Raw genomic sequence first — 23,479 nt, forward strand, 5'->3', positions numbered from 1 at the left:
ATCCGTTCTCTGCTTTCTCCCTCCCTGGCCATCCCTCTGAGAGGGGAGGGGTGAAACTGGCCAGCTTGGTGGAGGCATCCTGTAAGGAAGGATGTTTGTTCAAGAGCCAGCCGTCAGGGTCCAGTGTACTCGATGACCAAGCGGCAAAATTGGGACTTCATTGACGACATCTGTGCAAAATGTGCTTCTCTGCAGTCTCTCCATTTTCAAGAAACCAGTGTCTGTAACTTCTGTCCAGAGAACAGTAATATAGCCTCGTGGGTCATCCCCTGTCACCACAAATGCCAAGCAACAAGAGCACGTTTCAAGGACTCACACGCTGGGGAAGTTGTCCTGCTGTTGACTGCCTGGCAGCGACAGTTAGCCAGAGCCTCCCTGTCAAAGGCCTCAGGCAGGCTAGAACTATTGCTTGAGAAAACTAGAAAGGATCTAGTGAGAAAGAGATGGTTCATAGTGAATGTATGTGAAGCAGGTTTCTTTCTCTAACACTGTAACCCCCCCCCCCCCCCAGGTGAATGCCTTCGGGACTTTAGTGAGGTGTCCTTGGGCAGAAAAACAGCATGTCATGCATTTATTCCTGGTGGTCTTGCTCAGTGTTTTCCAACTAATTGTCCAATTCCCACCGTTCCTGGGGCTCCACCCCTCAGGAGATGCTCAGCACAATCTGTGGATCATCTATTAAGCCAGAGCCCGGGAGAGAAGACCAGGGGACTCCTCCATCTCTGAAAGAAAAGCAAAGAAACGAAGAGCCCCTCAAGTAAAAAACATTCCCTAAACTCAATTACCTAGGAATCACTCCAATGAAATAATCCCAATGCTTCCTGCCCTCAGCAGAGCCCTCCTGTTTCCTCAAAGTCTCTGGTCATAAGTTAGGGTGTCCTTTTGTGAAATAACTTAGAAAAGGAGAGGGTTTGGAGTAAGTTGTGCCTGGCTCGGGCCAGTTAGCAAGCCAGTTTTGTTCTAGAATCTCAGTCACTGTTCGAAAATGGAGCTTGAAAATTCATGTGGGTGGTGGGGGGCTTCACGTGGAAGAGGAGGGATGGGAAGGGGGTGGGCAGGTGAGAGGGGCTGGGTGGGAGGTAGGATCAAGGGACCTGGGAGCAAGGAGGTGTGCAGGGAGAGCCTAGGCCACCAGGACAGGAGTGAGGCCTGTGGACAGCACGGGAGAGACGGACGCCGCGGCCCTTGAGGGGCTGCCTGACTCGGGTGCGACCGGGTCTCGTATTGCACAGAAAAGGAGGACCTGGGCCTCGGCAGGTGGCCTGGCCAATCATTAGTCCCCACACATGGGCAAGTTCACAAAGGGAACACGTTGAACTCCGTCATGATGGAGAAGCAGAGGAACACGCCGTACAGGAAGAGGCACCCACACCCTAGCTTCTTGTCCAGCTGCCATTTGTTCAGGTGAACACCAAAACACCTGCAACAGAAAGACAGTCAGAGGGTGCTTGCAGGGTTGCAATGTGGGGGTGGGGTGGGCTGTGGAGGACGGGCCTGAGTCTACAACATCTTTGGAAAGTAGGAACATTAAAGTAAAAATAGAGGAAGCCAAAACCTGCAAGCACTGGTTATCCTGTTAACAAATAAAAATGACAGGTCTAAAAAAAAAAAAACCCATAGTCCTCTGTGCTCAAGATAGACTTCTTCTATCTTCCCCCAAGCCCTGGCTAATGCCTGAGGACGCCTTCTATATCCCTAAGGCGGTTGTTTCGCCTAGACGATTGTCTGCTACCCAGGAATCTCTTCCCATTGCTGTAGATGGAGGTGAGGAAGTTGTCCACAAATTGCTGCTTCCAAATAATAATTTCTCTCCCCCCCCGCGAAACACTAAGAGTTAAATCTCTTATTTCCCATCTGGCTTGACTGCTGTCAGTCATGCTACCCTGGTTTCCCCAATGGCTGTGGTTTCACGTCCCGGCTCATCCTCCCTGTCTACCACTGTATTCTCATCCCGTCCTTTTAGTGATTTCAATACCCGTAAGGGTCTTCTCTTCTCTATCAGTCACCTACTGGTGACCGAGTTCCCTGATGTGCCTGTTAGCTACACTGAAATGAAATAAGATACAAAATGCACCTCTCAGCCGCATGGGCTTCACTTGGGTGTGGAATACCACACCTCATCCAGTTTTTATCATGTCGTGCGCACACAGCTCTTTCATTTGGGAAAGTTCTAGGGGACAGTGCTGTGGCATTGACCTTGTTACTACCAGCAGCAAGAAACACCTGATGCCAGTCTTCCTATATTCCTTCCTTTTCATCTTTATCTCCTGGGTACCCCAACTCCCACAACTTTGCTAACTCCCAGGACCTGAAATTTTTGTATTCCAGCACTGCGGTAGCTTCAGGTGAAAATGGCGCCCAAAGGCACATATACCTGAATACGTGTTCCCAGTTGGTGGGATGATTTAGGAAGGATTAGGAGGCATGGCCTTGCTGGAATAAGTGTGTCACTAGGGGTGGGCTTTAAGGTTTCAAAAGCCTATGCCATTCCCAGTATTTGCTTTCTCTTTGCTTCGTGCTTGTGAATCACATGAAAAGGTACCAGCTACTACTAACTGCTCTCGTTCTATGCCTGCTTGTCTGCCCTGCTGCCATGTTTTCTTACTGAGGACTGCTGTGGGACAATGGTCTTTATATCCTTCACTTGTACTATTTTTAATAAATGCTGAATGGGCCAGTAGCCAGGCAGGAAGTATGGCAGGGCAACAAGAATGCTGGGAATAGGGAAGCACAGTCTGCAGTCGTGACCCAGACTCAGAGAAAGCAGGATGTGACTGCCTCCCTGAAAAAGGTACCAAGCCACGTGGCTAACTCAGACAGAATTATGGGCTAATGTAAGTTTAAGAATTACTTAGTAAGAAGCCTGACTAATGGACAATCGGTTTATGATTAATGTAGACCTCGTTTGATTCTTTGGGACTTAATGGTTGTAGGACCAGGTGGGACAGAAAACCTCAGTCAACAGAGGATGGTCATGTGTTCTAACCCTCTGGAACAGTCAACCCCTAATTAAATGCTTTTTTCATAAGTTGCCTTGGTCATGATGTTTTATCTTAGCGACTGAAAAGTAACTAAGATGACCAGAGTCCCATGGGCTTTACCCATCTTGTGTCTCTCCTCCCTTCCTGTTTCTTTTCCTTCATCTGTTATCTTGCTTTTGCAAAGTCTTTAGTTTCTCTTTCATTTGGTGTCCTTGCTGGACTAACCCAGGATCCTTCAGTTCAAATAATGTCTCCGTTTGCTCATGCAGGATAACACACAACTCACCATCAAAGCTGGATAAACATTGCCCAGCCACATTGATAGGGCTCAATGACCTTAGGCTGGTTGTAAATTCTTTAGAACTATCACTCTGGCTTCCCCGGTCCCAGCATACACTGTCCTCAGATGGCTATTTTAGATCTCGTCTCAGTTCTACCCCACTCCCATCTCCACCCTTTACTACTCATCCCCCACAGGGCTCTCATCACCATCTCTCTGCCAAGCTCCTCTCCTATTAGGGAGGACTCCTTCCTATCCCCATTCACAGCCAACTCCATAAGTACACGGGATCTCATCTGTCATAGTGCTTAAATCTGTGTCCCTGGCGATTTTCTTCTCTCCCGCTTTCTGTTATAATTCCCTTCTCTGCCCCTGGGACATTTCAATTGATTTGGGGGGATGCCATTGTACCTTCTACTGTAAAGGCAATACTTTTTCAAATTTTTTTCACTTTTCTTTATCTTAAACACATCATCTTACAGACATTTTGAAAGAGTTATGAATACAAGATAGCCCTAACCTCTCATTCCAGTTTTCTTAGCTTGTTTCCACTTAAACTTACCCCATCACAAACCACCCTCATCAACCACCAATGAGATAAGCACTTTTATAACTGTTTTTTTTTTTTTGGTTTTCGAGACAGGGTTTCCCTGTAGTTTCTAGAGCCTGTCCCTGGATCTAGTTCTTGTAGACCAGGTTGGCCTCGAACTCAGAGATCCGCCTGCCTCTGCACTCCCGAGTGCTGGGATTAAAGGCATGAGCCCACCACCCCGCCTGGCTCCACTATATTATAACTTTAATGGCTAATATTTGGGGTATGCCTTTCTTGGCACAGCTGATCACTTCTGCCATCCTGAGCCATCATGTCTACTTGGCTTCCAAGATGCCACATCCTACTGTTTCTTTCATATTCAACTACTGTCCTTCCTCTGTTTAGATCCAGGTAGGGTCATGTTATATAGCTTCAGGCTGCCTTAAACATTTGATCCTTCTGCCTCAGTTTCCTGAATGCTGTATTGCGAACCTCCCTGGATCCCTCTCTGTTTCTTTAGGTATTTTATCCTCATCATTTTGGTCTCCAAGTGTTTGATCCTCTGTGACTCCACATCAATGGGCCTCTTGTGTTTTTCTGACTACATTCACTGTCATGCGGATCACACCAAACAGAAGAGCCTCTACCAACATCTACACATTGCACAATTACAGAATATTCTAAGGAGAGATACAGGACTTACAAGCATACACTGTGTTGCCATCTGGCTGGCCTTACAGTTTGCTTGGTATCAATAAACACGTGTCATTTACTTCTCTAGACATTATCTTTCTTCTATATAATTGGGTTGTAATAGCCACTCCAGGGGGAGCTCCATATGGGAAAATATGCAGAGGATTGAGCACAGTGCATAGTTATAGAAAGCATCGTAGCTTGGCTAGACCCAGTGGTTTAGGGCTTGTAATTCCAGTTACTTGGGAGGTTGAGACAGGAGGATCACAAGTTAGAGCAATACAACTTACTATGACCCCACTTTGAAATATTAAGTAAAAATGAGAAAAGGAGAAATGGTTGAGTGATAGCCCTTGCCTAGCTCCATGCAAGGCACTGGCTGAATACTGAATATTAGCCAAAGATGAGGAATCATGGGGAATATAATTTAGAAGAATCAATAAAATGGATTTTTTTTTACCATTTTATTATATTAACTACCTTTTGGTGGTTAATATAGTACAAAAGAGGGGACCCTTTGCTGTATGTGTGTGTGTGTGTATGTACGTGTAGCACCATGTGAGCACACTCACTCATGCAGCGCATATGCTGGTCTGTGCCGCGTAGAAGCCAAAGGTTGATTTCCTTAATTACTTCTCCACTCATGTTTTTGTGAGACGAGGTCCTCTCACTGAGCCTAGAGCTTACTGTTTTTCTTGGCTAAGCTGACTGGCCCAGGGAGTCCTTAGGATTTTCCTGTCTCTGCCTATTCATAGTGTCCGGGTCAATGGGCATATGCTTACCATGCCTGGCTTTTATGTGAATTCTGGGGAATCTGAACTCATCTTCAATGCTTACTTACACAAAGCAACTTTAACCATTGAGGCCATCTTTCCAGTCCAACTCTTCACATTTATGTGCCTGATGTCCAACATAAGGTATTCTAAGGGCAAGTTGCCCTACCACTGAGCTATATACTCCTAGTGCTCCTCTCAAGCTTGAAAAATTATTTAGGTTTGACTTGAGACCGGATCAGCATCTTCTTCGTTGCCTGTCCTGGACTAGCTCTTGTAGACCAGGGTGGCCTCGAACTCACACGATTCTGCTGCCTCTGCCTCCCGAGTGCTGAGATTAAAGGCGTGCACCACCACCGCCCAGCTAGGACCAGCTTCTAAGAAGAGGCTAGTTCCTTTTAGGAAGGGAGGAGGAATTTCAGTGGTCACTAGAATCCTCCTTTAGAAAAAAAAAAAAAACAGCCAGGAGAATGGCACATGTGGATGTCTACTGTAACCATTTAGTGGAGGCCACACCTACCTGCTCTCCCAAGTATGCGAAGGGAGGGGTACAACATGAACCCCAAGAATGGAAAAGCTGCAAACCTACCGTGACAAAGACAGAGGCCAGGAGCAAGCCGACGGAGTAGATGAGGCCTCTGCTGTTCGATCGAATCTGTAAAAACGGATTTCACAGATCAGGCTTCCAAATCAGACACTTGCTTAGTGTGGCCTTTCAAGCAAGTCGGGGGAGCAGTGATTCTGAGTTTCTCTCTAGGATGGAAGCAGACAGCGGCACAGCAGCTGTGCCCTGCTCTGGAGATATGTGCTTTCCCAGGCACACACAGTTGTCCTGTGTCCTGACTTCAAAGGCAGAGGGCCCCAGCCACACCAGCCTAGAGCGCCTCAGACTTCTCCATCCTGTCCAGGATTCTTGTCAACAACACCATCCTGCTGACTTGACCCTCTGGCCAAGGCTCGGCTTTCTCAGACTTATACTACTTTTAGGGTGAATTAATGTCACATAAGTGATTGGGAAAATTTGGATAAACTTATTATTTTTTATTTCTTCACATAGTTTGAGAGAGATACTGAGGCTAATGATTTACAAACTAGGTTGAGAATTTAGCTGAGCCCGGCCTGTCAGTTTGAAAGAGGATGCTCCTCCTCCTCAGCAACCTGTCATGTGTCTTCTACTTGGCAGATGTGAAGCCAACGCTGACTGAGATACCACCACGTGCAGAGACTCCAAGACCATCATAAGGAGTAAAAATGATTCTCTTCTCCAAACATACCACCTACTGACTCTGATGGTCCTCCAGATTCTGTACAGGTGCTGGGGAGCAGAGTGTTCCCCAGAGCACCAGAGTGCCACAGTAGCCAGCAGGGGGAAGGATTGTCTTTGCCTATGTCTTTAGCTGTATAGTGCTGGGGTTGTGCATAAAAATTGTGAATAAAACACTCAAATAAATCCCGTGAGATTTAATTTTCAACACCATAAGCATTCTTCTTTAAGTGGAGGCCATGTGTTCCCAATCCTACTTGCCCCTCAGCTCTAGGGTCAACTCCTAGTAAGAACAGAGTGATTTCTTCTTACCTTAAGTAGCCAAGGACCAGTTGAGTACAAAGATCTGAGCAGGAAGATTATGCCTGGCTAACCACTTCCAAACATGAATCATGCTTTACTCAAGTTTTGAACTTCACTCTTGCATTCATACAGAGCCCTCAAGGAATAAATATTATTGCCAAAATACTAAATCTAAAATCTGGCTCCAGAGATGAAAGAGGATGCATTCTTCTATGGGGTTTCCTCCTTTCTTCTCCATTTTTCTTTTCCAGCCTTCTTTTGGTAGAGTCTTCTGTGTACCCAGAGGGTACTGTCATTTTTTTCCTTGTTAGAGAACTGAGCAAGAAATGACTTGTGTTTGTTCCTGGATGGCTGACCCCCTGGCTCGTCCATACAAACATGGTAGTCAGGAGTTAGGACCCTCTTTGCTTGACTCTTGGCTTAACTCCTCTGAAGGCTGTATGTGGGTTGGGTCATGGTTTTGGGCACTGTGATCACTTTTGGCTCTGTCTCCTGTTTTTGAAAACAGTTGAGTGGACATTGGCTCACACATCTGTGTGTTGTTATCTATAGGTCTTTTCAGTCTACTTCTTCTGAGAGGTTTGACTGAGATTGGCTCACAAACCTAAAATGCTTGCTACTTCTGGCCCTTCACAGAAATGCCAGCCGGTCCCTAGCTTAGGGCACAGGTTCCTGGTGCCACTTTCTCTGTCTTAAATCCCTGGTTGGCAGTTCACTTGCCTTTGTAACTTTACTTAAGTCTCAGTTCTTTCTGATGTGCAAACTGGAGGTAAGCTGGTTCTCTGTGTACCTGCGAGGGACCTCCTTACCTCTTGAATCAGGAAAAAGATTCTGGGGACAGATGGGTGGACTCCAGGTCTTTCTTTATTCCAGAGCCCCAGTCCCCACCATCTGCCTATGATGGCAAATGTGTTACAGGGGTGCATTGCGTGTGCACGTTGAATGGTGGGAGGCTGGTTGCCAGGGATAAGAATAAACATTTCATTAGAGAGAAAGACCACTTACAAGTCTATATGAGTATATTTGTATGTACGTGTGTGGGAAAGGGTGTGTGTGTGTGTGTGTGTGTGTGTGTGTGTGTAAAAGAAGGCATGGGATTCCTTGGAGCTGTAGTTCCAGGCATCAGCAGCCCACTGGCTTGCTCCACGGTTGCTGGGTCCTGAGTTCCGGTCCTCATTATTGCACAGCATGCACATCTGGTCCTCGTGCTTGCATAGCATGCACATCTGGTCCTCATGCTTGCACAGCATGTACATCTGGTCCTTGTGATTGCACAGCATGCACCTCTGGTCCTCGTGATTGCACAGCAGCGCTCATCTCCCCTTCTTTTTATTTATTCTTTGTCTCTTTTATATCAATGCATCTCAATCTCATTCATTTCCTTGTCCCTTCGTATCCTCCCCCCGCCCTTGCAACTCCCCCCAAATAAAATAAAATAAAATAAAATAAAATAAAATAAAATAAAATAAAATTTCAGAGAAATAAAAAGAGGGAGTTGGAAAAACATCAGCCTCATCATGGAAGCTGCAGTGTGACGCAGTGAGTCACACAGTAACACCCTTCTATCTATCATCTTTACTTGCAAGTGTCATTGAGAAGCTTGTTAGGTCTGGTTTTGAGGCCTCTGGTTTCCACTTCACTATGATGCTGGGCTTCCACGGGGAACCTCCTATGCTGGCTATCCTGTGTTGTGGAAAATCTGTGGCTTTTGGGCCTTCAGGACCAGTCCCTTACATGCTTCAGGAGATCACAGATGGGGTGGATGTTATGGGGCCACAGCAGAACTCTGGTTCTGGGCCTGGACAGTTACAGGGTTGGTCAGGTCTGGCAGCTCTCCCTTGTCCTCACCAGGATGAGATCTCCTACATTGACCTAAGAATTTGCCATCTAGGCAGGGCTAGTTCTCCTGCTTTCACTCCTCAGGGTTGGATCTCCATACTTTTCACTGCCAGGGCCAGCTTTATATTATCCAGGCGCAGCAAGAGGGGCCACTCTCCCAAGTGCTGCAGCTGATGAGGGCAGGGCTAGCTCTCCTGCTCCTATGACCTTAGGGGCAGCTCTCCCACCTGCCTCCAAGCATAAATGTTGGGAGAGGCATTTCTCTCCTGCCTATGCCACCATCAACGACAGGGGAGTCATGGGGACAGCTTTCCCATGCTCACAATATCAGGGCTGGCTCACCCACACCTCTGCCAACGGGGTTGACCCTATTGTGTTGCCCATGCAAGGTGCAGGGCCTGCTCCTGAGTGTTGCAGCTGGTGGCAGGGAGGGGCAGCAGGCCTTGATGGGAGGGGGGCATCTCTCCCCAACCTATACCACCACATGACAGATGAATAATGGGGACAGCTCTCCCGTACTAACAACTTCAGGGCTGGCTCACCCATGACAGGCTTGGCTCAATTGTGTTGCCCAGGCGAGGTGCAGGGCTACATAGAAGCACTCTTAACTGCCAATCAATCTCCCGGCTTTTCAATTGTTTTAAGTTAAGGCATAACTTGCATACAGTAAGACACCTAGGTCTTAAGTGCATGCGCTACCAGACGAGTTTTGACAAATGCATGTGTTCATGTAGCCTACATGCTCTCTCTTAATGCAGATCCCATATTTAATATATATCATATATGAATTGCATGTGTAAATATAAATGATAAATTATATATGTAAACATTTTATATATGGCATAAAAATGAGGTGGGACTATCTGAGAAATGGGGGAAGAGTGGCAGGAGTGGGGAGGTGGAAAAAGGAGAGGGTTCAGTAGGGGAAGTATGCTCACACTACATGTCACACCTGAGTGAAATGACCTTAAGAAACTCACCACTATGTAACATCAATTCATGTCCATATATGTATAAAAAACCAGTATCTATCTGTCTGTCTGTCATCTCCCTACCTGCCTATCTATCATCTCTCCCACCTCTATCACCCAGGTAATCTCAGCACATGTCTCTGAGGGTAGCAGAACTAGTCTTTGGGGTCTGTATACGAGACGTGAGCATCAACCCTTATCATTTCTGCACGAGCTTTGAACAAAGTCATTGGGCTTCAATTCTGAGCAGAGCTGAGTTCAGTCACTCTCTTCCCCAGCCCCTACCTCACAGAAGCAAGGCACGGCAAGCTCAAATTCAGAATGTCTCCATGGCAAGGACGTTCTGAGATTGTATGAGGCCCATTTCAGACTGTTCAGTCCTGAACTTTAGGGATGTTTTCATTTCTGGCTTTCAGAAACACATATTTTCCTTTTCCAATTCCTTTTTTGGCAAGTTGTGAGAGAGGAAACAGAAGTCTGGCTGCTTCCAAAGTCAACAGGAGTGCAGCCCACTGCAATGCATATTTTAATGTGGATGCACACAGAGACTCATTCATATCAAGTTTTATGTATTTATGTTACACACAAAACAGTTCCTGGAGCCTCACCACATTTAGGGATCCAAGAACCTGAGTCTAAAAAGGATTCCACTCCCCATCCCCCCATGCCCCACAAAGCAGCTAGGACATCATGGTGGCCTGACACCAGCTCTACCTAATCCACGAATTCTCTTGGAAAATTAACCAAGTCTTTGTTTTTGCTGTTCATTAGTGTTGGGAACACATGTTAAATATTGTTATTCCCCACTCCCATTCCTCCCTTGTTTTCTGAGACAGACTCTCACTATGTAGTTTAGGTTGAACTCCCCAGTCTTACAGTCCTGCCCCAGCCTCCCCAGGGCTTTGGGTTTTCTTATTGAGCAATTCTAACCCTTGTTTGGGTGTCATTTGAGGTGATGTTACTAACCCTGGCTTTATACCGACTGATATCATTGGGTCAGGGTGTCTTTCCTTGAATAATTTACTGGGGTGAAAAAGTGAACATGCCCTGGGAAAGAAACTAGTTAACAACACCTGACAATCTTACCTGCTCAAAGCTCACTCACACACAGTGGGCTTCACTTGAGGGCTCTCTCTATCAGCTAAGTGGGGATTTTGGTTCTTATTTGAAGATGAGACAGCTTAGCCTCAGAGGCTGCAGCTCGCAAACCTGGTGGAAGGTCAAGTCTCTTCTTGGACTTGGGTCTTAGACTCTAAATTCTAGATTTCCCTTCATCTGCCACACCAAAGGAAAAAGTCTCTCTTCCCTTCACCCTGAGACCTCATAAGTCACCACTGGGCTTTTTTTTTTAACCTATCATTTTCCTATGTCCTGAATAAATGAAAAGAATCACAGAAGCCACAAGAGCAGATGTCACTGACATTTTAGCCTATTCTCCATTGCTATAACAAAACATCTAAGACCAATTTGCTTATAAAGAGTAGATTTTTATATGCCTCACCATCCTGGAGGCTGGGAAGGTCTGAAAGCATGGCACCAGCATTTGCTTGGCATCTGATAATGGTAAGGGGTATCTCTGCTGTATTTTAGTGTGTGTGTGTGTGTGTGTGTGTGTGTGTGAGAGAGAGAGAGGAGAGAGATAGAGAGAGAGAGAGAGAGAAGAGAGAGGAGAGAGGAAGAGAGAGAGAAAGAAAAGAGAGAGAAAAGAGAGAGAGGAGAGAGAGGAGAGAGAGAGAGAGAGAGAGCGCACTCGTCTTTGGCTCTGTGTTATCAAATGGTGGGACAAAGTAATCATGCTATTCAAGTCTTTCTTCTTTCCCTTTTCTTTAATGTTTTCTTTAATGTTTCATGTATGATTTCATGTGATTGGGTGTTTGTCTGCGTATATGTCTGTGCACTATGTCATACAGTGCCCACTGAGGCCAGAAGAGGGTTTCAGTTCCCCTGGGATTTGAGTTACAGAAGGTGGTGAGCCACCATGTGGGGGCTGGAAATCAAACAAGGGTCCCCAGGAAGAGCTGTCAGTGCTCGGAATTGCTGCGTCATTTCTCCAGCCCCCCTCCTTTTCTTAAAACCTACCAACGCCACCATCTTCTTGACTGTACCTAGCCCCATTCACTGCCTTTGAAATGGCCCCCTTCCAAACACCATTAACACATGACTTTGAGGATTACATTTTAAATGATAAGCAGTTGGGGAACACATTAAAATCATTGCACTGGTCAGCCTCCCCACTCCGAATGTCTACCGGCTACCTCTCAACATCCAGTGCTTCCTCTGCATCTACAGATGTCTTCCTCAACTGCTGAACTTCCAGGCAGCTAATCTTTACGGAGACTCCTAGGAAAAGGTGTGACCTCAGCTTGCCTGCCCCTCAGATGGGCCATTCAGAGACAAGGCTGTTCAGCTTCTCAGAGCTCCTTTGTCTATCAATGATGAAACACTCTCTCTTGGAGGGAGGAGGACACATGCCATACTCAGGAAGTAAACAACACTTAGAAGTCTGGAAGAGCTGAAACTTAGAAGGTTCACAAGGCCCCTTTTTGCAATATCATATAAGCATAAGGATTACCCAGGAGAGGAGGCTCTTTGACCTGTCCAACTGCTTGCTTATTTTGAGAGCTCTAGGCTATCATTTTTTGTGGGTTAGCAGTGGGCTTTCAGTGATGCCGTTGTCCTTGAGTCATCCTTAAGTAACCCCTCACCCATATTCCTGTACACAACCTGAGACTCAGTGGCTCATCGAGTTGGCCTTTGGTGTATCTGTTACTGTGCTCTAGATACACTGTGCTTTTCTAGAGTGAGTAGATATTCGTTCACATCCCCCAGGAGAGTCTCACACAATGTCCCTCTGTGGGGATGCAGCTCTAGCTGTTTGTAAGATAACTGGATTGTTAATACAGCTGCTGCTGGCTGCTTCGTCATCCTGTCTACTTCCTCACTCCCATGGTGGCGTTTTCTGGCCTATCTTGCCTCAGGATTGCATCAGCTCTGAGACACTTAAACTAATGAAAATTGAGACCCAACAGTTTTCCACACCAGCCTTTCTACAGGAGGATCATGAAAGACCATTCCTTTTCCCAAACATCACTAAAGTTTTCAAACACAGAGCTTGGAATCCAAAAACCAAATGTATGGGGATTGGTGATGGTAATATAGCTCCTAGGGGGCGCTCTCAGAATAACTGTGACATGTGCCATCCACTAAAATGCTACCACACTACCTCTAAGTCCTCTGTTCAGGTCATGTGAAAATGTAGACTGTCCCCACCACTGACTTTCTCATTTTGTTGAGTTTTATGGTGGAAATACGTCCATCTCAGGCAATTTCAAACGGCCAACAGGACATCCCTACAGGTGGGTTGAAGAGGTGCAAGCAGTTGCTCCTCTCGAGCTCATGTGAACCGGCTCCAGCACTGGGAAAACTCCAGGGGTTGGGCTAGGAGAGGTTGGCTCTAACACACAGAGACGATCCCAGGTATTGGGAATTTGATTAGGAAAACTTGCCGAGGAAGAGAGGCAAGAATGACAGGAAGATATCAAGAACTGAATGGATTATTGATCCATCTCACAAGAAGCCCTTTTCTGGGAGGGACACATAGCTCCTGCCCTCTGCTGGAGAGTGAAGGAAAGACTCATCAAAGATGTCACCCCATGCTCTTCTGTAAGACTTCTGGAGAAGATGGAGGGCAGCTGGTCTTGGAGAACTTGGAAAAGGCCCGAGGCATTCTTCCGGTTCCCCTGACTCATTTTCTTGCAGTCGCCCCCCCCCCCCATTTCTGAATGACCACATCCCCTTTTGCCGAGAGATTTCTTTTTTGCATTACTAGGACATAGCTGTGGCTTTCTTCTCTATCTACATTTATTTCCTTTATTAGTTTTAGCCTCTAGAAGGCATTTCACTGCTGTTGACTTGCAAGCATTCCCAGCCACAGAGGCCTCTCCGTGGAACTTTTCATGTACTCCACACCAGTCCACTGTCTGCTTGACATTTCCACCAGGACGACACTGAAACCCATCAAACGTGACCCATTTTAAATGGGAACTCTGTATTTCTCTTAAATGAGTCCCTCATCTTGTCTTCCCTTTCCATGAAGGGCACCACAAATAACCATCCCTTGATTGTTTTCCTCGTATCTTCACCATGCAGCTGTTAGAGAACTTAATTATCACTTCTTCCTTTAAGAACCCAATTTATTCCCATTTCTATTTCAACCATCTCAACTCCAGCTTCCGGACTGGCCTTCCATCTTCCACTCTTGACTTCTTCCCGTAGGATTTCAAACAGTATCAAATGACACCTCCAAAATTTAAAGTGAGGTACCTTACTAAAATCCTCACCAGTCCTGATGGTAAAACCCAAACTGTCCATAATGGCCACTCCAGTACTGACTGACTATGACCATCTCACCTCACTAACACCCAAGGGTTTGTGTGCATTGTTTCTGTGTCTTTTGCTTAACATCTGTTATTCCCTAGCTCCAGTGCTACAACTGATACAGAGTGAACTGTTGGTCTCCCCCCTCTCCCCTGTGTTAGGGTTACAGGTCCCTACTCCTATAGCCTCCCAGTGGGCAGAAGTAGTTCCCTGCCTTTCTGATGTGGGGTCTGGCTGGTGATGTGCTTTAGCTGACAGAACACAAGTAGGCTTGACCTGATAGAAACAAACATTTGAAATGTGTTAGCACAGTTGGGCATGGCTTCTTGTGTTTCAGCTTTTTATCATAAGAATGTGTCTTAGGAGGCCACTGGTCCAACAAGGGTAAAAGACACTTGGAGCTGAGTCATCTGAAGCTTGGAGCCAAGGCCAGATCAGTGAAACACTCGTCAACACACAGGTGCATGGGTGAGGAATAGATATTACCCATTTATGCTTTCAGGACCTCTTGTTACACAGATAGCATCATGCTAGTTTGTCTTTACTGCAAATGCTTCCTACTGGTTTTGCTGCCACCACTTTTGCCTGGTTCCAGCCCCTTCTCTGTGTAGTTCTCATAGTCTTATGTCTTTTTTCTTTTTCTTAGACAGGGTCTCACTGTGCAGCCCTGGCTGATTTGGAACTCTTACTATGTAGACCAGGCTGGCTGGACTCACCATAGATCTACTTGCTTCTGCCTCCTGGTTGCTAGGACTAAACTGTGTACTACCATGCCCGGGACATTCTTTTCTTTCTGAAGGGGCCTCATGACTTTATCATGTCTTTATCTCTCAAACACCCCTCTACTCTTTCTGTTATTATGGCTTACAATGTTTTTTTTTGACCACATGACTGCTCTGTCTCCACTTTCATTCCTACCATTCACCTTCAACTCTTCCCCTCCCTCTACCATAACTGGAGGAGCTACCCTGGGTAGTGTGGCATTCACCAGTGTGCCAAGACTTCTCACATCTTGGGCTTTTACAAGTTGTTGTTGTTGTTTTTTCTTTCTGTCTGCTTGGAAAAGTCTTCTCAAAAATGCTTGCTCAGATAATCTTAGACACATAACAAATGCTACTTTCTTACCAGTGTTTCAGGTCCTCCGACCCCAGACTCACACTGCCTTACGTTCTGCACAGTTACTTTCTGAAGGGCAAGTACCACATGCTTTGTTTGGATTTACTTATATACTTGGCTCCTCCCCCAGGCTGTCATTCAAGAAGCACAGGGATATCTGGTCTGCTTACCATAGCACCCCAATGCATAGTAGGCGTTCTATTAGTGCTTGCTACAAGAAAGCATGAACTAGCTGTAAAGTCTTTTTTATCTCTGTGGATTTTGGAGTAAGCTCATGCAGAAAAGGACAGACCTTCCTACTACTGTTGCTTGTACAATTTTATTTATTTATTGTACATTTCTAAACCCCATCTCAGAAACATGAGCTCTGTCCTGATTTCCTTGGTTCTGTGAAATCTTACCACAATGCTGTGCATCACCATAATGGTATAAGAAGAACTCGTTTCCCCAACTTGACTCTTAAGATTATTTATTCTGGGCACTTAGGTAACTAGCTGGCTTCCGAGCAAGCCATAGAGGATAGAGATGTCAAAATCCGTAAAAATGCATGTGTTCCTCACTGCTGAGTGTGAGAACCTAACGTCAGGCAGAGCAGAGGCTGGGATGGTAATTATCCCATAATTATGACTTGGGAATCCCATCTGGACAAGATGGAAAAATTGCTTCAGAATTGTCGGCAGGTCTCTCCAGAGGTTGGGAGAGGTCATTAAACCCACACAGGCTGCTCGCTTTTGATGTCAGAGATGTGGAAAGATGTTTTGCGGTTACTGTCAAGCTAAATGGAAGGAGGCCCTTGAGTGTCCTTTCTGAAATGAAGCCTCTCTCTTGGGAACAAGTCAGGGTGCAGATGAGGGCAGACCAAATGCTTGTAGCAAGTACGTCCTATTTTCCCTTTCCATGTATCCGTGCCATCTTACAAATGGGTCCTGCACCTCAGCACATAGCCACATAGTGATGCTCCTGGACCAGATGGGCTTGGGGTACTGACCACTTAAGGAACCCCATGAAAGCTAGGAGAACACAGTGATTGTACAGGGGATTTTCCTCAGGAAAGGACCCAGAACATTCCAAGCCTGAGACAAACTTACTATAGAAACATCACTCACTTAGCCAAGGGAGAGAGTGGAGACCACAGCCCCTGTAGTGTCTGTGGACCACTGAGAGGTGGAACTAGTCAGCAGTGCTTGCCCCTCCTAGTTCCTTCTCTCTTTAGATGACGTATGTGAAGCCACCTTGTCTTTAACAAGTAGACGCCACTCTGTCTTTCAGCAAAGATTCAAACTTAGATAAAACCAGCCTGGATTTCTACCCCATCGCCAACACACCTCTGCCTGCTGCTGCGGCACTATGGGTATTTGCAATGATGCCTTTCCGGTTGTGGGACATAACCCTCTCCTGGATCTTGGCTTTCTGATCTGCAGAATGGGATCAGAACTGTATTTCACTTGGTGTGAAATGTAGGCCCTCTGTCCAGCTGAGGTCATTGGTGCAGCTCCTGTTTATCGCATCCTACACCCCCACAACCTGGACTTTCTTTTCTTCTTGAGCATGATCTCCCTCAGTGTTTCTGCATTAACTCTCTCTTTGTCCCAATAGGCTCCCTCTTTCTCTAGACACCCCAACACTTGCACATCTGCATGCTGAAGAACACAAGAGTGGCACTCAATTTGGGCTTGGGAGATTCCCCCCTGATATCTAAGCTGATACCTGCAGGATGACCTTCATAATGAAGGGCAGAAGTTCCTAGAGAGAAGAAGGAATAGAAGTCCCTGTGCTTTTGTGAACCCCGGGCTTCTGGGCAACACAAAAGACCCACCTGAGTGTGGCCAAATGCTGTACCATGTTTTGGCCAAGCATCATTTCCTGGAGTATCAGGACAAGCGTTATTTCCTGTGTTTGCCATGTAATTAAAGCCCACCCTTGTCAAGAAGCTCAGCTGCTGGCAATGGAAGTATTTCATTTGAGATAGAGCATAACCTCAAAGCTCGTCCCAGATCTAGGAATGGAGATATAACTTTTCCTTAGAAACTCAGGACCAACTGCATGAATGCAAATGTCACACGGCCAGGATTGTGGCAAAGCTCCGAGGTGCTATTCTACACAAAGGGACTGTGTGCCAATTCAACCAGTACTGAGATGGTGTGTGAGATGCTAAACTCAGACCCCAGCAGCAATGGTTCACGGTCGATACTCTAAAAAAGGCGGGAGGAGATTGTGTGTGGCATGAAGCTGGGTGGGCAGTATGTCTATGCCGACAGAGTGCTCTGCCTGTGGGGGTTCTTGGGTAAGACTTAGGCATTTTTTTTTCATGAGAATTCTTTCATTAAAAGCCCTATTAAGCTGAAAGTAAATTATTTGAGGGAAATAAGTTTAAAAGCAGCCTATTAAGCTTGGGCCGACAGTCCAAGGCTGGTTTGCTGATGGCTACTCTGATTCAGCTCACAACTTTCCTGACCTTGTTTCTGGCTCATTTACCTTTTCCTCCTGATTCCACATGAAGGCTTCCTGATCGTGAACACTATCACTGCTGTGGAAGACAGTTTCCAGAATACACACTCCAAAAACCTTAAAACCATGGCTTCTAAATAGTTCTTATGTTGCTAATAGTATTGCAAAAATACGCTTATCACACTTCTTTTGAACATATAAAATTCAAGGCAAGGTCATTTTCACCAAGAAGTGATGACATACCTAGATAGAGGAGAATGAGCTCAGATCCCAGCCTCCGTCTACACACAAAATGAAATCTTGATTTTTCCCGGGGCTTGTAAATGATGGTGAGAGGTCTTTGGAAAGGTCCTTAAGTGCCTGTATTTTTGAAAGTGAATGAAGGTCTTCCTTGCACTGACCACTGACAGCTGTGCTTAGATACAATGCAACCTGAGGCACCTTCTTCTACAATCTGCCCAACCAAACTTGGGCATGACAGAGGAGATTTTCACCACGGGCCCAGTTACGGTTGTATAGTTCAGCAGAATGGCCAAAGAGACCCAAATTATGTCATCTGTAGATGGAAAACGTGAGTCTGGACCTAGGTTTTGTTTTATTGTGTGACCCTGTCATTAGGGATTGTGACTTGGAAAAGGTATGTCTCAGAGCTGTGAGCACGTCCCATTTTCCATTCTCTATACTTTTGGGGGGCTGTCAGAGGAGAGGAAAGGTAGGCGATGCCTGGGGATTACCTATGGTAGCTGACTGAGTTTCAGTTTCAGTCCTGATGTCCATGTTTGGTCAAGGAAAATTTCAGAGTTGGCAGAAGGACCTTGTTTATTTTTCTCTTGGGATGAACTGTAACTGTTTTTAGAGAGTTTATGATTTTATCTTCTATGATCAGATCCTGTCATCCCAGTCAAAACAAAACAAATTTGGCTTTTTTTTTTGTCTTACTGGATTTTTGTTTGTTCTTTGATTTTTTGTTTTGAGAGAGATGGAGATGAATGAGAGAGCACACGAGACAGAGTGAGAATATGAAGTTGGAAGGAGATGGAATCATCACTGGGAGGGTTGAGGAGAGGAAAATACAATCAAAATATATTGCATGTAAATATTGCATGAAAACAATGTTTTTTTTTTTTCTTTTTTTTTTTTTTGGTTTTTTGAGACAGGGTTTCTCTGTGGCTTTGGAGCCTGTCTTGGAACTAGCTCTTGTAGACAGGCTGGTCTCGAACTCACAGAGATCCGCCTGCCTCTGCCTCCCGAGTTCTGGGATTAAAAAGGCGTGCGCCACCACCGCCCGGCATGAAAACAATTTTTAATTAAGAATTAAAAAAATAGCCGGGCGGCGGTGGCACACGCCTTTTTAATCCCAGCACTCGGGAGGCAGAGGCAGGCGGATCTCTGTGAGTTCGAGACCAGCCTGGTCTACAAGAGCTAGTTCCAGGACAGGCTCAAAAAAAAAAAAAAGCTACAGAGAAACCCTGTCTCGAAAAACCAAAAAAAAAAAAAAAAAAAAAAAAAAAAAATTTAAAAAAAATAAACACCCCCCAACAAACACAGAGGATGCTATGGTTTGGATATAGATAATTTTCTCCAAAGGTTTGTGTGCTAATGGGATAGTGCTGATGGGGTAGTGTCGACCCTTAAGGGGTGTGCCCACAGACAGTCCTTAGGTCACTGAATGCATGCCATTGAAGGGGCCTGCGAATCAAAACAAATCTATGCTCTCTTTAAGTTAGTCTCTATTATTTCATTATAGCAATGGAAGCTGGTGCATACAGTGGACCTTACACTGCAAGGGCTGTCTCCTGCTCCTGTCTGTCACATCAAGTGAGTTGATGGGATAAACATTTAGTATTCAGAGCACAGTTTCTTTTCTTCTGTGGTTGCCTGGTTGTAACCACTGTCTTCTAGTTCTCAATGATGGAGACCAGAAGTAGTTGGATTTCAGATAAAGCTCATTTAAAAAATAACTTTTTCATAACTTTGATAAGAGGGAGGAAGGAGCATGCAAAAAACAGGAGTAAACTGGAAGGGTTGTGAATGTCTTGCAGTGGATCTGGGTGGCTGATGTTTAGCTGGGCTGAAGGCGTCTTTCTTGCTTTTCTTACCAAGGAATACCAACCACCAGCAGATACTCAAGGGTTTTGTAAGGAAGTCGAGGTCATGTGACTGCTGCACTTATGTTTCGAGCACAGTAAGTCAGTTTGAGGACAGAGATGCTGTTTGGTGACGACAGGAACAGAGCTCCTACTGCCATGCAGCATTCTTAAGAACAAATGCTAGAGAGCAGGCAGTAGCAAATGCCTTTAATCCCTGCACTCCAGAGGCAGAGACAAATGGATTTCTTTTTTTTTTTTTTTGATTTTTCGAGACAGGGTTTCCCTGTAGTTTCTAGAGCCTGTCCTGGACCTAGCTCTTGTAGACCAGGCTGGTCTCGAACTCACAGAGATCCGCCTGCCTCTGCCTCCCGAGTGGACAAATGGATTTCTATGACTGTGGGAACAACCTGGTCTACACACTGAATTCCAGGTCAGCCTGGGCTACATATTGAGACCCTGCCTAAGAGAGGGAGGGAGGGAGAGAGGGAAAAGGAGGGAGGTAGGAAGGAAGGGAGGGAGGGAGGGAAGGGGAGAGAGAGGTTGAAGAGGTTGGATCAATGTTTATTTCTAGTGTCAGTTGGAAAGAATACCAAAGGATGAGTCACCCAGAGTTTTGGGCCTCATCTTGACCCGAGGTGGCCCTCCTGTTCGTTATCAGGAAGTGTTTGGTGAACACCAATGAAAATTAAGAAGTTCCGGAGTGAGCTCTGCTATATTCAACACAGTTTTTTGTTTGTTTGTTTGTTTTCATTGCTCAGGGATGTGCCTGCCACTCCTGCTGTGATGTGAGGAAGCTGGATTTGTGAAAGACAGTGGTTGTCCTCATGAAGCTCCTGTGGCCAGTGTCTGCAGGTAGCATAAAGCTTTCTTCACACCTCAGGCATGACATCTGACAAATTAAATATGAGGGGCAAGCCTGGCACGATGCTGTAGGAGTGTGACCCAGGAACTTAAGAGGCCTAGGCAGGATAATTTTGGGTTCAAAGCCAGCTTGGGTTACATAGTGAGATATTTTCATAATGACTGAAAGAGCAAGGAATTGGAGATGTAGTTTAGTGTAGAGCCCTTACCTACTATGTACACGGACCTAGGTTCACTCTCCAGGATGGCAAAAATAAAGGTTAATTATCCAGTTCATCAAAATTAAAGTGTAACTTAATTTAAAATGTCATCAAAACCACATCATTATTCTGAGCCATCAGATTTATATGCAATGCTTATAGGTCTCTAAACCTCACAGACCCATGTACAAAGGCGTCTCAGGCTTCACTAAACATGACAGTGACATTCAAAGCCATGTGAGTGTCCCAGAACAGCAGCATGGCCAAGTACCTTCTGGGAAACCCAGATGCTACAATCCTGGGCCACCTTTGAAGATGAGGTTTCTAATGAAATTTTAAGCGAAATGTGTTTCATCTAGTAAGAAGTAAAAAAGGTAACATGAGGGCTGGAGAAATGGCTCAGCGGTTAAGAGCACTGCCTGCTCTTCCAAAGGTCCTGAGTTCAATTCCTGGCAACCACATGGTGGCTCACAACCATCTGTAATGAGGTCTGGTGCCCTCTTCTGGCCTGAGGCACACACACTGACAGAATATTGTATACATAATAAATAAATAAATATTTTTAAAAAAGTAACATGAATATCCATATAGTGGATCTTAGTCATCTAAAACAAACTAGAAGGAGAAAATAAACCAAGGAGCTAACACTGGTCTTCTCTGGGCTACACGGTGGGTCATTTAAATGTCATCTTCTGGAGTTACAGTGTCCCATAGGCAGCCCTAAACTCCATAGAGCTGTATAGATTTAAAGTAATTAAAGTGTAATAAAACTGAAAAATTCCTTCTTCATTTGCACCAGCCTCACAACAAGGGCTTCCATGTCACGGATGGCCAGGGGGCTAGAGCATCAGCCAGTGCCACTGCACAGAATTACCAACACTGCTGCCATCTCCCACTAATCACAGGCATTGTTTGCTCCACTAAGAAAAAGGTGTTAAGAAGATAAAGGTTCAGGTGGGCCAGATGTAGACAACCCCAGGAGATGCCCTTAGCATCGGCAGACCTTGTCTCTTAAGGAAGTGACAACCCAGCCTTAATGACTGAACTTAAGTACACTCGATACCACTGTCCCCAGCTTATGAACAAGAATGATGTTAAATGGGGTTGGGCCCTGGGTCACTCAGAGGAGCTGCCGGGAAACTGCTCCAGGAGGTCCATTAGCTTCTCCTCTCCTTCCTGGGTACACAGCTAAACAAATGTCAAGACCCTTCTCGCAAGTTGGTGGGCAAATGAGGTCTGGACAAAGGGATGGGACAGACCTGACATTAGCCACCTCCATGCACTGTCTCCTGTGCCCTTGCTTTCCCTACACTAGAGAAGGCCTCAAAGCTAGCAGAGCCACATGATGGAATTTGCCACACTCCCTGGGTTTCCTTTTGGAAGTGTTCCTAGGCGCTGTCAGAGTGGGAACATCTGCAATGGAATTTTAGCAGGAAATTAGCTGTTGCTGGGTTACCCCAGTGAAACTTTTGAATGCCCTGCAGTATATCAATAGTACCTAGTGATACCACTCTAACAAATAAAGAGTAACGTGACCTTCTGTGCAGCAGGTGTTAACACAGAGTCCCCCACCCCCAGGAGGCTTCTGCCAATCCTTGCTCTTGGAATGCTGCTGGTTGGTGGTGGTTTGTTCATGAGCAATAAAGGGGGATGCTAGGCAAGCTAGATGATGTACATCCGGGTGCTGAGATTCAATGATTGTAGCTGTTCTTAGAGTAGAAATGTGCCTGCCTGACCAGCGCCCCATAAAGGCTTCAGATTCCAGGGGACTTCCTTGTACAAGACAACTCACACACATGTCCCTGGAGTTCACTGTTAGAGAAAGCAGGGCCTGTACAACCTGGCAGGGAAGGAACTGGAAGCTGGCACCAGTGTGTGGATACATTTCATTTTTCCTGTTGTCCCTGTCTCCATATCCTTTGCTGTAATAAAGCTTAGCTGGAGTATAATCTGTTATTGGTTCCTGATGGATCATCCAACTTAAAAGATGTCCATGGGATCCCCTGGCAGTATTTCCCATATAAGATTTTCCTTCAGGAATGCAGAGAAAAATTAAACACTCAAAACAAGTATGCCTTCTGTGTGGTCCTTATGTATCCTACGGGCATCTGCCACTATTTTAGTTTATGCATCACGCAGTTGCGAGTATGGTTGATGTGGGCCAATCATAGGGGCTGATTGACAGCAACCTTACTCACTGACCGGCAGAATTAAGGAAGGTTATTTGGAATCTGAGACCACCCAAAAGATGACGCCTGTTCAAGATACTCCACCTAGATGATTTCTCTCTACCATCTCTTTTTACATGCAATGCAACTAGCTAGCGGTTGCAGCCAATTCTGGTCCGTTGACTGATTCTGCAGAGCTCATGAATTAAGGTGATCTTTATCTCTTCAAATCGTTGAAAAGAAATGAGCATGATATACGACAACATGAAAGCTTTGAACATTCCAATTTCAGTTTCTATAGGGTTCTGTGGTTGCTTTTCTGCTACTGCAGCGGAGGCAGTGGCTGTGACAGAGACCCTCTAGCCCCCCACACCAGCCTGTACTTATGTCCGGTTTGAGACAGGTTTGCTGACCTCTGCTCTAGGGTCTTGCGTCTCTGTCTCCGTACGTGTGACTCTGGAAGACCTGTACCAGAGGAATTTGCCTCCCTCACAACGTTAATATCTCCACACCTTCTTTACTAGCAGACAACAGTTCAACGGCCAAGGCCACTGAAGACATCTGTTTAGTCTGGGTTTAAGAA

General features: G+C 45.6%; 1 protein-coding gene across 1 annotated transcript in view; it reads right to left on the minus strand.

Annotated features, from left to right (window-relative positions):
* Window positions 1-201: 201 nt before the first annotated feature.
* Slc24a3 (solute carrier family 24 member 3) overlaps window positions 202-23,479 on the minus strand; it is a 472,748-nt gene continuing 449,470 nt past the window's right edge. Inside the window, 3 exon segments of the mRNA XM_038331148.1 lie at window positions 202-1,305; window positions 1,308-1,420; window positions 5,841-5,914. Of these exon segments, the coding sequence (XP_038187076.1) occupies window positions 1,274-1,305; window positions 1,308-1,420; window positions 5,841-5,914 (219 nt within the window). The 3' untranslated portion in view covers window positions 202-1,273.

This window comes from Arvicola amphibius, chromosome 5 (assembly GCF_903992535.2).
Source record: "Arvicola amphibius chromosome 5, mArvAmp1.2, whole genome shotgun sequence".
Lineage (NCBI taxonomy): Eukaryota > Metazoa > Chordata > Mammalia > Rodentia > Cricetidae > Arvicola > Arvicola amphibius.